The sequence below is a fragment of the Nicotiana sylvestris genome, chromosome 5 (assembly GCF_000393655.2).
Source record: "Nicotiana sylvestris chromosome 5, ASM39365v2, whole genome shotgun sequence".
NCBI classification, from domain to species: domain Eukaryota; kingdom Viridiplantae; phylum Streptophyta; class Magnoliopsida; order Solanales; family Solanaceae; genus Nicotiana; species Nicotiana sylvestris.
Window position 1 is genome coordinate 21,881,209 of NC_091061.1, and position 17,164 is coordinate 21,898,372.

The following is a 17,164-nucleotide window of genomic DNA, read 5'->3' on the forward strand; positions in this document are numbered from 1 at the left end:
GTCAGGGCGCGCGGCGCTGTTGTGAGGCATCGGTGGGGCGACAGAGGCGCATGCGCGCTTGTCACTTGGCGCAGCCAAGACCACGGGGCCGACCATGGCGTTAGGCATTGTGAGGCTTGCTAAGCCGCCATGGGGCGCGGCCAAGGGGTCATGGGGCGTGTCTGGAAAGCAGCCCATGACATTTTCATTTCGCCAACAAAATGTTCGAACTGCATATACTCTTTTCTTTTCAAACTTCAGCCAAATAATATCCAAACGCTTACTATGGTTATATAGAGCCACTGAGTCGAACCTCCATCCAACATTGTCGTCTTTATTTTCATGATAGCGCATGTCTGAATCTCTGTCTTGTCTATATGTCGAACTTTTAATATTAGACTAACTTAACGATGGTTGTGAAAAATCCTGTGTTGATCAAATTGGTAACCGATATTTGACTGAATGGCTATGTTGTGTACTCGCTGTACCATACCATAGCCCCAATTCCAACGTTAAATCGCAAAAATATGCAGACACCAGTATGAAGACGGACATAGCCAAATTAGTAAGATTGTTAAGGGTTCACCTTGGACTCTCTTTGAGGAATCTCCTCTTTGACATACATATGTTTTAGAAATTGTATAGTATAGTATAGAGATAAGTACGAGATTTAGAACCACTAATTTATCATAGAAGACAAAATATAGACATTGGAATGATACATATCACATTGAAGTAAAATGAACATAAAAAGCTCATATAGCTAACCCCAAATAGTTTGGCGAATGAAAACATACTCATAGTAGCTTATCTAGCAACGTCAGTTTTAGTCTTGAACTAAGCCCACTATTAATGTCACTTTGTGTCTTTTCATGAGATGAGGGTGTGTTTACATCAGCTATCCTCCTCATTTTGTGTACTAGGGTATAGTTAAGTTCCAGGAAATCATACCAACACAAAATGTACTTTACAAGAGTAACCATAAAGCTAATTAAAGCAAATCCCTAGCTAAGCATTCTGCATACAACATTCAGCATTTCTATTAATTAATCAAGGATTCTGCATAAGGAATAAAGTCAAGCTTAAGCTTTCTGCATAGAATATATCAAAACAAAAGAGAAAAGTTCACGCCTTTCGTGCATTAGATATCAATGAGCACTGTAACAACACATTTCCTTCCAAACCAGCCACCCATAAGAAAAGAATCATTAATCCCGTATTACAGCCAATTACAAGAGTAGACTACAACTAAGTCGCATTCCTTCTGCTAAGCATGTCAATCAAAAATGATGGACACAATTATTTGTGAGCTACAGCTGAGGGGTTTCAGGAAAGGAAAGAAAAGTAGACTACAAAAACGCAAAGCCTAATGAAGCATAATTTAGTTTTCAAATACTTTTGGATTAACTCAGTATCAAACCAAATGTCTTGTTCATTATCATTCCAGAACAACCTTTGCTCCAACAGCTTTCATCTTCTCAATGATTTGTTCTCCTTCTTCTTTCGACACCCCCTTCTTAAAAATAGCAGGAGTCTTTTCGACTAACTCCTTCGCTTCCTTGAGTCCCAACTCAGTACAACTGCGGACCTCTTTGATTATCTTTATCTTTTGAGCAGCATCAAATGATTCCAGTTTAAGTTCAAAAACAGTTTTCTCTGGTTTCTTTTCTTCCTTGGCTGCTTCCGGTCCCTTCATAGCTGCTGCTGCCAATCCAGCAGCTCCTGCCTTCATAACACCGACCATTGGTTGCTCAGTCATACCCAACCTCTTCATAATAATGGAAGACAGTTCTGCAACTTCAACCAATGTTAGTCCTGAAACTTCATCTACAAGCTTCCATACCCTCTCGGATGGAGGACTACGATGCTCAGTAGGATCAAAAGTTGCAGGATCATAATCAGCCGGAAGCTTTCTCTGGTCAATCTCTACTTCTTCCTTGTCTTCCTCCTCTTTCCTGGCAGGCTGAGAAAAGTGTCGAGTAAACACAGATGAGGTAATGAAACAGGAGTCAGCTACATTCGATCGAACCGATTGTCTCAAGAGTACACCAGGCAAACGATGCCTCAGACGTGAAATCAAACTCATTTCTCAATTCTGCTATACAGGGAACTGAACTAGAAAGCAACCATCTATCTGATTCCGAAGAAAGGTCAATCAATAGCCTGTGAAGACCAAAATGCAAAATTTAAAATCATATGCGAGTATATAACTATTCCACTTTCAGACCATATAGTGGTACTACTAAAGGATCAAAAAGAAAAAGTAACAAGTGCCACACTGTGAATGAGAAACAAGTTAGTAAGCGCATATATTATACACAGCTCAATACCTTATATAGACATTACGCTAAGAATGTAATTTCTTCTGAAAATCATGGCAGAAAGAGGCTTAACAAAATTATATTCTTTCAATTAACGATACCAGTGGCCTATTCCTGACGAATGAAACACAGCAGTAAACATTTTGGAACCCCATCCTTTTTATTTTGTCCTTGACACTTATGAATAACTTTGTAGATGCATCAAACCCATCACAATGACCAAATAGTAATACATACTTCACGTTCTAACTAAGCTACAGAAGCAATTACAACTTATGTCTTTCTATTTCCCTAACAGATTCTAAATTCACAAGGAGACAACTATCATTAACCATACAGCTCAAAACAAAACCCACTTGGAATTAGTTTAATCCTGTAAGTTCACCTTAAGCATGAATAACTGCTTTTAGGAAACGGGTTCTGACAACAAACCGTATCAATTTAATCAACCATTACTTAACAATTTTGTTTTTTTGCATTTAAATGAAACGTGTATTATTAATCAGACCTCAAGTTATTAATCAAAGGAAGGAGACTTAAGCAGATTTGGAAACTAAACAGACCAGATCTAAAAGATCAATCACACACTGAATATGAACAACTCGTGTTTTATTCCCAAGCTCGAAATGAAGGATAACAAATGAAAATTCACATACCTAATAGCAGAAAAACGAATGAACTCAACCAAATGAAGGTCGGAAGTTGTAGAATTGAAACTCAGCAACTTGAGGCAAACGAGTCCAGCAACAAACAACAGCTCTTCAATCCAACAGCTTCAAATTCCCTTTTTGATCATTTGTTTTGTTTCGTTTTGTTTATGGGAATTTTTTTTGTTCTTTTTCTTTTTCAAATCTGGAACTCGGATTTTTCTTTTCTTTTTTTTTTTGAATCCAGAACTCTTTTTAGCTTTGTTCCATGAGAGATTAGTGTGTGGGTGAAGTGAAGAGAACGAACAAAGGACGGAATGAGGAGGGAGAAAGCAGCGGCAGCTCGCTTAGAGAAAATGAGGTGTCAGTCTGTTTCTCTGGTGTGTGTGAAGAAAGAAGAAGGAGAGGGAGGGGGTGACGGCTAGGGTTTTTATATTTTGAGTGAGGGGAAAGCTGCTTACTAATAGGGCTGGCCCAAAATAGGGCGGATTTTGACAATTGGGCTGCCGAAAATGCTTGGCCCAAATAGCTGCCCTTCCCTTCTCTCTTCAACAAATAATCAAGTTTAAACCGTAGCCATTTTAACTCCATATTCCAAATTAAGCCTATTTTGCAAAATTAACCTACTTACTACTATTATTTTCTATCAATTAGCTAATTAATTATCTTACCAATGTAAACTAGTAAAATCATTAGTTTTATAACCAAAGCTAAAATGTAAAAATGACTATATATTTTTTGTGATTTTCGTTTGATAATCTATACTCTATATATTATATTAAAAGCACGAAAGCCCTCAGCAAAATATCGTTCGCTTTTTTTATCATTGTAAAGTAGAGTTCACATTAGACAAAATAGTCATTTGAATTGAAATCAACTAAAATTTTGGTTATTAAATGTTTTTTATTTGAGTTATTTAAGATATCCTAATATATTTAGAACTTTTGAAGTTTACTATAATTATAGAAGAATTAACCTACTAATTATACAACTTTGACTTTTTCTACACCTTTTTACCCCCAAAAGAATCGTATTTTAGACTATACAAATAGTTAGGAAATTTTATTCAATTTTAATTCCTACAAAATTGCGTAAGAAGGGAAATGTATCTGTTTTTGTTATGAAATTCTTTTCTTGAAATTGCTGAAGAGCCTTTGGAAACTTTCTCTTCCTTTCTGATAACCAAAAAATAGCAAAATAATATTTTATTGTTAATTTGATCCTTTGAAAAATGTTCATTAACCTTTTTTTGTTTTATGTCAAAGTATCAAAACATTTTTTACCGAAAACAAAATATATCCTAAACGTAAATAAAAAGTTATCTCTTCAAGAAAAGACGAAATTATCCTAAAAGTATTTTGTAATTTCTAATTTAAATAAAAAAGATATATACTGGGTGTAACTATAATAGGGATTTTTACCTATCTATACCATATATCAAAATTTATTACCCTCAATGTTTAATGTTTGTGTTTATTACATTTAAGCATACCAAATTATCATTTCTATACCATAATTCAAATTAGGGATATAATTAAGGGTTCATTTTTATTAGGCATAATTATAGGACTGTATCTTCACGTTATTTGGTTTACCCGCCCTTCTCTCCTCCCACCCCCCCACACCCCCCTTCAGTTCCCCACCCCCACGATTTACCTTCAGTTTTTCCTCCATTCTCGTACAATCTCTTCTCACCCACAATTACCATCACTTTCTTCTCCACTTAATTACCTTCAGTTGATAGTATCCCCCACGATTTGAATTCACTTCCATCTTTGTCTTCAACTCCTAAATCATGAAAAAAACCAACACTCCCCAAAACAAATCATCAAAAGCTATATTAGCTGATATTCCAACCTTTGATTTGGGTGTTTTAACACCAAAATCACCACCAAAAAACCCACAAACGACGCATGCAAGTGAACAAACTACTGGTATTTCATCTCCTAGACAAATTCGTGCGGAAATGAGAAGCAAGCATTTGCACGATGTTGATGTTGGTGGAGTTGATAAACTAGTCGACAATCAACTGAAACGCAAGGGGAAAGAGTTGAGTGTAGATGACGATTTTGTAGATGATTCTCCCAAAGTTCCATCTGTGAAAAAACACAAGGTCTCTCCTTCTTCATCAAAACCAAAGAAGAAGAAACCCTCAAAAAAAGTACCAAAATTGGTTAAGGAAAAAATTTCAATAAAGGTAAACACTATTTATGTTTCCTCACTGTTTTGTAGTTTGATTTTGGTTGTAAAAATCTGTTGTTCAAGTGTTAATTTAGTGTTCAAGTGTTTTTTGGCCAAATGTGGTATTGTCCTAATTTTGTAGATTATTTTTCATAATTTTGTAGGTTTAATGGAACTGTTATTATTAGACAGTGTATACTGTAGTTAGTTTGTAGTTGATTTGTAGTCTGATCGTTAAATTGTAGAGATGGTATTTTTCATTGCAACCTATATTGCTGCTACATTTAACTTCATTCTAAATACAATTTATCTACATGTTGTGAGTTACTTGAAGTAACTGTTACATTCTGTAGATAATGTTTACAAGTGCATTGTTCTTCTTTGATTGTTCAAGTGTATTTTGGTAAAATGTGGTGTTGTCCTAATTTTGTAGATTCTTTGTCTCAATTTTGTAGTCTAATTGGAACTGTGACTCTTAGACAGTGTATAAATGTAGTTAGTTTGTAGTTGATGTGTAGTCTGATGGTTAAATTGTAGATATGATATTTTTTATTGTAGCCTGTATAGCTCATATATTTAACTTCATTCTAACTACAGTTAATCTACATTTATGTGAGATACTTGAAGTAACTGTTTTGTAGATTCTTTGTCTCAATTTTGTAGTTTAATTGGAACTGTGACTCTTAGACAGTGTATAAATGTAGTTAGTTTGTAGTTGATGTGTAGTCTGATGGTTAAATTGTAGATATGTTATTTTTTATTGTAGCCTGTATAGCTCATATATTTAACTTCATTCTAACTACAGTTAATCTACATTTATGTGACATACTTGAAGTAACTGTTACATCCTGTAGATAATGTTTACACGTGCATTGTTCTTCTGTTATTGTTTTGTAGTTATAGGTGTGGGTAGGCTATTCTTCTTCTAGTTATATTTTGTATTTGTCATGTAGTTATATGTAGATTACTGTTTCCTTTTTATGCAAACTACTAATGTTCATTAATTTTATATTTTCTACAGAATGGACCTTACTTTGCACAACAAAATGTTGATTATGGTGTGCTTAGATTCCACAGTTTGTGTGATCCTAGCATACCTAGCCAGATACAAGCTTTACTCTCTCCGAATGCTTTAAGGGTTTTCAGAAAAACTTGTTTTGGTTACTTATTAGGTCTCCCCACAATCTGTATGCAAAACCAATCACTTCATCTTCTGATGAAGTATGAATTGACAAAGTCTACTGACTCATATTTTTCAGTACTATTTAAGGGTGAAAAATTGAATTTTTCCTTGAGAGAATTTGGGTTGATAACTGGTCTTAATTGTGTGAATAAGTTTTCAGACTATGGTTACACTTCCACCTATGTTAGCCCTTTAATGAATACATATTTTCCGAACAAAGAAAGGGTTGAGAAATGGCATTTGAAAAAAGTAGTGACTAATAAAGCATGGGCAAACGATGTGGATGCGGTGAAGTTGTGCATTCTTTATATGTTGGAATTTTTTGTTTGTCCTTCTGATAAAGACCATGTGACTTTCATAGACAAGTTTATGTTCTTTCTAATAGAGTCTGGTAATTTTGAGTCATACCCATGGGGTATCAAATCCTTCAAGCAGGTTATTGAATCTGTCCGACATCGTCTTAATCCCCATGTACATTCTTATCTGATACGGGGATGCTCATTAGCCTTGCAAGTGTGGCTATATGAGTGTTGCTCGTCCGTCAGCACCGAGCTTGCTACGAGATGTTCTGAATCTATACCTCGCATTTTAAGATGGTCAGCTACAAAGGGGCAGATTTGGTTAACTGCAATTGAAGAGAAGATGATCAAGCCTGAGTGGATCAAGGTATTTTTTTCCACTTTTGTATGATGCTACAATTACATTCATAATAACTACATTGAATCTACATTTTTTTTGTCACTTGAATTAACTGTTATTTTCATCATTCAGTTCACAAACATGATTGAATCTGGAGAAGAGCTTGGAGTGCTTAATCTGCCAGACAAGATTCAATATGAAGATGAACATGGTGCTCAACCATCACATGTTCCAACTGCTGCTTCTCCATCATTTGAACCCAAATATACAGATTGTCAAGAGGACATTGAATCTGTCAGTAGCAAGCTCATGAAGTTGGAAAAGGGGATTGTGCAGGTATTATGAATAACTACAATATATTGACATAATTTGCTACATTTTGACTTCATTACATAACAATTATAGTATGTTATACATTGTAGTTAATTTGTGGTATAAATCTATAACAATTATAGTTTGTTGAATTGTAGTGTAACTGTAGCAGTTAGAATAAGATTACCAACTAATTATATATTTAATTTTTAGGTTGATGTAAAGTTAGATGCCTATAGGAAGGATGTTTTTGAGGAACTCTCAAGCCTTCGAGAGTTCATAGATCAATCTTTGAAGGGTGTTATGAATGTGATAAACAAGAGGTTTGATTTGGACGAGTCAAAGGTAAGAATTTACATATAATTTTGTACTAAGACTAATTAAGACATATGAATAAAGTAGTCTCAAATATTCCCCAAAATTGTAGTTTGCTCGTAGTTCAACAAAAAATAATTACCAACATCAAGGAGATAACAACCAGCAATTCCAGTTCAATGCTGGTGATCAACTGCATGGAAGCACAAGCAATACAGGTATCTACAAAATTCCTGCATACATATCTACAAATTTCAAGACAACATTATTAAATTATACTAATCATTTTTTTACTATGTGTTGCAGCTACAATTTCTCCAGAACATTTTCAACCACATGTTGACTTATATCCTGACTTCCAAGAAGCAGCTGAGGCATATAAAGCAGGTACAGAACCATTCCTTCATTACAATAAGGTTTTTATGCAAAATTTTAATAATTTACACCTTAACTACATATTCCTACATATATCTACAATTCTCATTCCCAATTATTCATTCAAGCTGATGTTTTACCAGAACATCTACAAGGAAATATTGAGGAAGAACCAGTAATTGATGAAGTGGCTGAGCCACAACAAGCAGGTAATATATTCTCTATATTCTCTATAGCTCCATAATACTATTCATATCTACATAGATCTACACTTATCTACAGAAGGTGAAGTTCCACAGTCGCCAATTCACGGTGTGACTGTGACTGAAGTTGTTCCTGAAGACATTGATAAAAAAGTTGTTCCTGAAGGCATTGAAAACAAAGGTTTGACATTGGATGACTTTGAGCTGCCAGAAAACTTATCACAGTTGGTCATGTATGGCGAGCCCATACGAGATGAATCAACCCCTGTTCATCCCGGTAGAACAAGGCAACCGGGAAAACATGCACGATCACCTTTCACATCTTTGTATAGTTCTGGAGGCAGCACATCTGTTGGACCTAAATTTTTTTACCTCAAGCACCCCTTCACAAGTGTCATAGGTGAAAATGTAGATCCTGAATTGACAGAAAGGTTCACCAACTGGTTATACATTCGTAGTGATAAAGTATCTAGGAGGTATGAATGCTTCATTTTACACTGTCTGTTCACCATTTTTATACTTTAAAATTGTAATTCATTTTGTAAATTTTTTGTATTTGATCATCTTTTTTTTGTTATTACAGGAGGAAATATTACTTTTCCAAGAAGGATAACCAAATCAAGCCTTGGTTGGATTTTGGTTGTGAAAAGATTGATAAGAAGGACTGGTTTTATGACCTTGCTCACCCCGGACAAGTCATCAATAACACAGTAAGTATAAAGAACATAATCATTCACAATATCTGTTTTGTCTTCAGCTGTGTAGTGTAATTGTAGTTTATTTTTCAGCTATGATGTGTAATTGTAGTAATATTGTAGACAACATATATATGTTACTATATTTATGTCTCAGCTGTGAAATTTTGCTTTTTATGGACCTTATGTATCATATGTGATGATGATTGTATGTACAAACTGGAATTTTGGTACTTTTGACTGACTTGGAATCTCTGTGTACCACAACTGTAGTTACCTTGTAGTAATATTGTAGAGCTTGTGATTGTGCCTATTAATATTAACTGTAGGTTGAACTTGCTGATTATTGGGAGCTTAAGTTAGGTGGTATGTTTCATTTGTTCCTCTGTATAGTGAATAAATGTAGACAGTGCATAAATATAGTTAATGTGTAGTTGTTTTGTAGTCTGATGGGTCAATTGTACATATAGTACTTGTTCACTATGGTTCATACAAACTACAATTAAATTACATTTTGTGAGGAACTTGGACTAACTGTTATATTTCTGTAGTTATAGTGTAGCTAATTTGCAGCAATCTGTTAGAGTTTTTAATAAATTCAAATTGTAGTTAATCTGTAGCTGTCTTGTAGACAAGTGTGGTTACACCGTACCTTATTGTATATGTTTATTCTATTTTGGCAGCACATTGATGTTATTATGTATTATCTGCGAAAAAGAGGCAAATATGGCCCCAACAATAATACTAGGTTCACAACCACGGATTGCTTGTTCAAGACAAAGATTGAAAGAATCTATGACAAGTTCATAAGTTCTCCACCGGAACAAAGGTATTCGGTTGTTAAACCCGAGGATGATGTTGGAGAATATATTCTTGGGTACAGAATTCTTGCTAATGTTGCCTGGGATCTTGTTGACTATGTGCTCATGCCTGTGAACCTTGTAGAGAACTTCCATTGGTTGTTGCTAGTTTTTGACATAAAGGACAGACAACTTTATGTTTATGATTCCATGGTGAGAGCAAACCGTCATAAAACAGTAGAGACATTGGTTGACAAGTTTTCAATCATTATCCCTCTGTATTTGTCATGCACTGGTTTCTATGGTAAACGTAAAGACATTAACTTCAAGAGCACAAAGGCATACATCGAAAAACTAGTTACGGACCCTCTCGACATACAATGGATGGTTGCTGAGATTCCACAACAAAAGGAAGGCTCAGTGTAAAAAAATAATCTCCCTTTCTATATGCTTAATTTTTTATTTTAATCATTTGTTATATAATGAAAAATTCTCATCTTATGCAGCGATTGTGGTGTATTTGTGGCTGCATTTGCGGAGTATGTTAGCCTTGGAGATTTGGCAATCCCAAAGGAAGATCTTTCTGATATTGACCAACACCGTAGACGCTATGGAGCTCTACTGTGGGACTATGCAACAAAGAAGCAAGAAGATGGGTCAATCAGTGAGAGTGAGGTTACTGGCAGGCTAGCAAGGAGGAAGGGTGCTCCGGCAAAAAACGAGAGGACTAGAGTGCAACGAAAGAAGAAATAGACTATTGTGTTCCTAGTTTGGTCTGTGAAATTTGGTAGTTGAATTGGAAAACAATGTAGGAAATATGTCGTTTTGGTTTTCTACAACACTTTTTGTTGATTACATTATACTCGAGTACTCTGATTACATTTTTACAGCAACAGCTTTGTCTTACAATTTGACTTTAATCTTCAAGTTATTTTTATAAATACCTTCAAGTGCCAAGTAATATCTGTATATAACTGTCATTTGTTACACAGCAGAAAGATAAAATAAATACAGGAATCATATAAATAATTTAGCCATTTTTTATCAACAAGGTTTATCAAAAAAATTCAATTTATCTACATTTAAACTACGTCAAACTACATTTTAACTACAACTCCTCTACATATGAATAACAGGACTACAGTTCTAACACAGTTAAACTACATATTCACTACAATCTGGATACAATTTACGTTGAATGCATTCTTTATTAATATCAGTTTTTTTGTATACAGTAAATATTAAAGTTTAACTATTCTATAAAAAAAAGACAACTTTAGATGCTTGACAGAATACATAAAAACATAAATAGTGCAGATACACAAATTGATGTTTATACTTCTTATTCATCTTCAAAAACTTAAACAATTAGACAAGAAAATCCGATAATTTGAGCTCACTAACATTTATTTTGAATAACTATTCTAACTACATGATATTCATTTCTTTTTCGGCGCATTCTTGCAAGTTCTTTTGTTATGCCCTTCACCTCCACAATTACCACATGACACCTTGTATTTCTTTGACTTTATTTCATCAAATGTTTTATATCTTTCCTTGTGAGGTCTCCCTGGCTGCCTTTTATCTCCCGCCGGTGGCTTTACTACCTCATCCAAAATATGTTGTGGCACTTCCCATTTGCCTTCATCAGGAAGAGGATTTACTGGCATTTCATAGGTAAGCAGAAGGCTCTTCCTTGTGTAATACGGAGAGCAATAGTTTTCGTATGTTTCATTCCTATGCCTTAATGCTGCCAAAGCATGCGCACATGGAAGTTCATCAAGTTGGAATTGTCCACAGCTACATTTCTTGTTTTCTAGACACACAATGTACCGCTTCACACCATCTAACACAGTATGTATATGATCTGTTGAAGCCCTCACCTACAATTGAAGACCAAACAGAAATAATAATACATCAATCATTAAAATGGATTATCAACAATTTACCTACAAATCAGCAACAAATATATTACAGCTCATCTACAAACTATTATTACCGACAATTTGACTACAGTTTAACTACAATCTGGAAAAACTGCAGCTAGTACTTTTTTGATTCTACTGCACCAAAAAAAAATATCTTACCCTTAGTTTCTGAGATAATGTACTGTTGTCTTCCAATTCTTTGTTGTATTTGTGACCAAGGTATGTGAAAGTACCCTTTGCCTTCGATAACTTTTCTTTTGTCCAACGTTCAAGAAGAGTCCTCATATACTCAAATAGATCAAATATTGGAAGCTCTCTTGCATCTTTTGTTACAGCATTCAACGACTCGGCAATGTTTGACGTCATAGTAAAAGTTCTATTCACCGTTGCATGTACTCTTGACCATCTATGATAGCCAATATCATATAGGTAAGACTTTACACGCAGGTCTACCTCTTCAATCTTCAACATCCTTTCATTAAATTCATCCATAGTGTATGACCGTGCTGTAGCAAAGTACAATTCATGTAATTGTAGATGTCCCTTCTTGAATTTTGACCTTATATTTGTCCATATATGCCACATGCAAGAGTAGTGTGCCAATCCCGGATAGACAACTGATGTTGCCTTCAGTATACTCTCATGCCTATCTGAAACAACACACATTGAAGGTCTTTCACCATATGCCTCCTTGAATTGCTCAAAGAACCACTTCCAAGACGCGTCGTTTTCAGAATCAACCACAGCATATGCCAAGGGAAAAATAGTACCTACATTTTTAAGACATAAAATATGATTAAATAACAACTACAATATATATTGAGAAATATAGACATGTTAACTACATTCTTTTATATAACTACAAAATAACTACAACATAACTACAATTTAACTGCATTTTAAAGACTGTCTACAAAATAAGTACAAAATTATTCCATTATTTACCTGCTGCATCCATGGTGCTTGCTGTCAGCATAATCCCCCTGTAGGCTGACTTTAAGAATGTCCCATCAACCACTACTACCGGCCTACAATGTTGCCAACCATTTATTGATGTACAAAGAGCAACAAATGCGTATAAGAAGCAATCATCTGCTGCCTTCTTCAATTTAACAACAGAACCAGGATAATTCTTCTCAAGAATATAAAAATATTTGGGTAATTTGTTGTAGGAGTCACACGGATTCCCTCTCAAAAACTGTAAAGCTTTTTCCTTTGCTCTCCATGCTTGCATGTAGCTTAGGTTCAGTCCATGTTCGGATAACATGTCAGTTTGTATGTCCTTTGGTGTGTAAACAGTCTTAGGATCACAATACTTTGGAACGACCATGCTACCAAGTACTGCTGCAGTACGTTTGCGCTGTATGAATGTTTCGTCCATTAGGCAGCATGTGTGTTGACGGCTGAAACTTCTTATCTTTAACATTGCCGAATCATTAATTGACGTTGCCTTGAAATGCCATTTACAACTTTCAGCAACACATATAAGCCAGTAGCTATAAAAGAAATACAATATTTACACAAATTTATGAAAAAACTACAATTAACTACAAATTGACTACAATTTAACTAAAATTTATAAAACCCACCTATCTTCAATCATACACTGATTTTGCTGATATATTATCCACAAATAACTACATACCTTCTATGACTAGATCTTTTTACTCTGAACTGGAACTTGTGCATCACTGAATAATTCTTCATTGCAGCAGCTACTGTTTGCTTGTCCTGATAAACTTGTCCTTCTTCAATATATGTTTGCGTAGATTCAGTTATTATTTCACTTTGATATTCCTCTATAGCTGGTGAGGATGGAAATTCAAGTAAGTTTAGGGATCCAGACGAACCTGCAAACAATAAATTCATAAATGTAGTTTCTATGTAGATAATTTTGAAAGCAACATTGCTTTATCCTTTTCAGTACTATGTGAGCTTTGTAGTTTAATTGTAGGTAATTGTAGTAATATTGTAGATAACATAGTAACACCATAACTCTCTGCAATGTCGAATCAAACATACCTGCACTGGTGCTTTCATTGTTGATTGCCAATTCCATATTGAAATCTCTTACGCTTATACATAAAGGATACGAACCTAAGTTTTTATTCTCCTTTTTGGTTTCCATGTAAGCACGAACCCCCATATCATTCCTAATCTCCATTGGAGGACAATTCTCGTTCACAATGTATTTGATTTCTATAATTTTATCCGATGTATCAATCGATAATTGTTCTGCAATTGTAGAACTGAGAATTCCGTAGTTTGCATTATCATCTACCACAATGGCATCAACTTCAAAATCTCTAAATCTGCCATAGTTATCCCAATTACCATTCGATTTCAGCATTATTGAGATTTTTGACATGATTTCGTGTAGTTGATAGGAAAAAAGACGAAGAAGAGATATAGTTTCTACAATTTGAATACTGATATCGACGGAGAGCAATTTTGTACAATTTTGTACAAGGAAAAATAAAATATTCCTAAATTTCTCACATAAATAAAAGAAAAGTGAAAAAATGCATTCCTAAAATTCATACATAAATAATGACTCTTTTTTACTTATGTCTTGAATTTTAGAGATGTTATGTTCTTACTTTGAATACAATCTAATTTCTTAGAAAGTGTCAAAATCGTTTTAATTTGATGTAAGAAACAAGCCATCCTTACTTTTTTTATTATATATAAAATTTTATAGAAAGTGTATCTGCATAAACGGTAATGGACATTTATACTATATTAAAAGACGAGGACCCTCAGCAAAATATTATTCGTCTTTTTTACCCTTTAAAAATAGATTTCATATTAGACAAAATCGTAATTTAGTTATTTTTCTAATATTTAGTACTTTAAAATTATTAAATTTTTTCTTATTTAAATTATGTAAGAAGTCATAATATTTAGAACTTTAACATAAATATATCTGGGAGAAATAAGAGTCATAATATTTTGGACGTTTTCTTTTCCTTATATTTGCTTACGCCATTTTCATATGAAATATGTTTGAACTCATAGATCTAAGGGTAACATTCTATATACATTTTGACACTATTAAAAGAGAGACGTATACTTAATTAAATTTAAAATTAAATATAATTTTTAGATATTATACAAAAAAATCGATAAAGAGAAAAACTGTTATTCGAGTAAGAAAATATTTATGTTTTATATTATTATAAAGGCATAAAAGCATGAAGCCTAACACAAAAAAAAAATTATTGTTTTTACTTTTAGTTCAAGAACTCAATTATATTATTTAATAATAATTACGTAATTATTAAAAATTATATATTTATTGATATAGGGTACACACGCAAAGCGTGTACCATAAGACTAGTGCAATTAATTAACAACTTAATACAAATAAAAACTTAAAATGCAATGCATGAAATTTTTTGACATTTTGTGGTATTTTCTTGTAATTTTAAAATATTAAACATGCAACTAAATGCAAACAACAATTAGCAAGAAATTCCTAAAAATTCTATAAAAATTAAAATAATTAGAAAATTCTTATTTTGTGAATTATGTAGGAATATTTAGTCATGCAAAATTTATGTGCTCACAGCTGCCCTCTTTGCTCGAGAACATGAAGAGTTTTCGGGTAAAGACAAAGTGAGCAATTACGAGCGATTTTTGCCCGTTTGGATACTTCATGAGAAGCATTTTGAAAAGATTTGACCGAACCTTGTTTCGAAGGTTGCCTACATATCCTTGGCTATAAAGGAATAAGGTTAGTATAGTTCTGGAAATTTTGGTAGCTGGGACTGCCGGAAAACTGTGATTCCACTGTTGTCGCTGTTGTTTACTGCTTGATGAGCTCCTTATTACACCAAAGTCAAAATAAATGAAAAGACTAACTAAGTTTATCTGCTATGAGTTACAAGATTTCTATCTATGAGTCTTTTGAAGCTTGATCTTGAGTTTTGGCTGATTTTTCACGCAAACTTTGATTTGAATCTTGATGCTTGCTAGTTGCAGGTGCTAGTGCGATCTTATTTAGCTTTTCGAATCAAGACGGTACATGCAGAGCTTGTGGATTCAGTCATGTCTTGAGTAGTCCACATCTTTTCTCCACCTCTGCACTTTGGATTCACTTCTTCCTTTTATTTTATTTTCTATGGATCGAGACGTCTTCTTTTTATCATCTCGACCTTGTGCCTCGAGGTATAACCTGCTCAGGCACCAAAACAAACGAACAAAATTTTTCTGCCCTAGTTTTTACTAGGAAAATTTCGTGAGTTATTTGTAACAAAACTCTATACTACTTCATTATTGAAAGCAATAAAAAGGGCGGGAACAGTGTACTCGGAGAAAATAGAGACTAGGGAGTGGAAACCCTATGTCTAAAATAAAATCAACTAGGGAGTAGAGACCCTACGTCTAAAATAAAATTAACTAGGGAGTGGAGACCCTATGTTGGAAAACCAACTAGGGAGTGGAAATCCTATGTCTAAAATAAAATCTACTAGGGAGTGGAGAACCTATGTCTGAAATAAAATCATCAACTAGTGAGTGGAGACCCTATGCTGGAAAAGCAGACCAGGGAGTGAAGACCCTATGTCTAAAATAACGTTAACTAGGGAGTGGAGACCCTATATTGGAAAAGCAACTAGGGAGCAAAGACCATATGTCTAAAACAAAATCAACTAGAGAGTGGAGACCCTATGTTGGAAAAGCAACTAGGGAGTGGAGACCCTATGTTGGAAAATCATAATTCTTTATTGTTTCATTTCCTTGTCATTTTCATCCTATCTTTATATCTCTGTTTTGCTTCTTATTATCTCTGGTAGGTCCATGATCTGATCGTCACTACTCTATCGAGGTTAGGCTTGGCACTTACTGGGTATCGTTTTGGTATACTCATACAATGCTTCTGCACATGTTTTGTGCAGATCCAGGTACATCTTATCAGTCCCCGTATTAGCGCGCCCAACTTGCTTTGGAGACTTTATGATACACCTTCCCGCGTCTGCAGGCCTCGGAGTCCCCTTCTATTTTGTTCTCTCTTATTTCTTTATATTTTTATAGACAGTAATGTATATGAGTGTTTAGTACTGTATCTAGAACTTGTGAATTATATCTCACCAGGTTTTGGGGAGTTGTATGTATTGGGTTTATAGTTTCTATTTATGATATTTTGGAGTTTTGAAATTCTAAGTTTTATTTGAATGTTTCCGCATATTGTTAGATTTACATAGTCTTAGAGACTAGGTACCGTCATGACATCCTACAGAGGAAATCTGGGATCGTGACAGATACAGACTGTGCACGCAATGCGAGGAAGGCTAAATAGAGCTAATCGAGGTTTCGAAACGCAGAATTAGAGTTAAAACTATAAATGACCTATCACATCATCACAACCAGTACTCTGCATTGGCTTCTTTTTACTTTTGAAATTAGGTGGATACCCCACAATTTTGTAGTAGTTCTCCTTTTGATGTCCCCTATACCCACAATGTTCATGCATCACACCAGGTTTCTTTCCTTTCATCATTTGTCCTTTTCCATCTAACATGGTTAATGGTTCCTTGTTTAAATCCATTACACCAAGAGCTCGTTGACTCTCTTCCTGTATTACTA

At 34.4% G+C, this 17,164-nt stretch overlaps 2 protein-coding genes across 2 annotated transcripts; both read right to left on the minus strand.

Moving 5' to 3' along the window:
- Positions 1–1,082: 1,082 nt before the first annotated feature.
- On the minus strand, positions 1,083–3,378 carry LOC104224835 (uncharacterized). Its single transcript, XM_009776543.2, has 2 exons — positions 2,957–3,378; positions 1,083–2,142 (listed from the first exon to the last, which is right to left on the minus strand). Exon 2 carries the CDS (start codon positions 2,063–2,065, stop codon positions 1,418–1,420), a length of 648 nt encoding a protein of 215 aa, XP_009774845.1. The 5' UTR covers positions 2,066–2,142; positions 2,957–3,378; the 3' UTR covers positions 1,083–1,417.
- A 7,711-nt stretch (positions 3,379–11,089) lies between these two features.
- LOC104239726 (protein FAR1-RELATED SEQUENCE 5-like) lies at positions 11,090–13,637 on the minus strand. Its single transcript, XM_009794443.2, has 5 exons — positions 13,601–13,637; positions 13,224–13,428; positions 12,524–13,074; positions 11,738–12,348; positions 11,090–11,533 (listed from the first exon to the last, which is right to left on the minus strand). Exons 1-5 carry the CDS (start codon positions 13,635–13,637, stop codon positions 11,090–11,092), a joined length of 1,848 nt encoding a protein of 615 aa, XP_009792745.2.
- Positions 13,638–17,164: the final 3,527 nt, after the last annotated feature.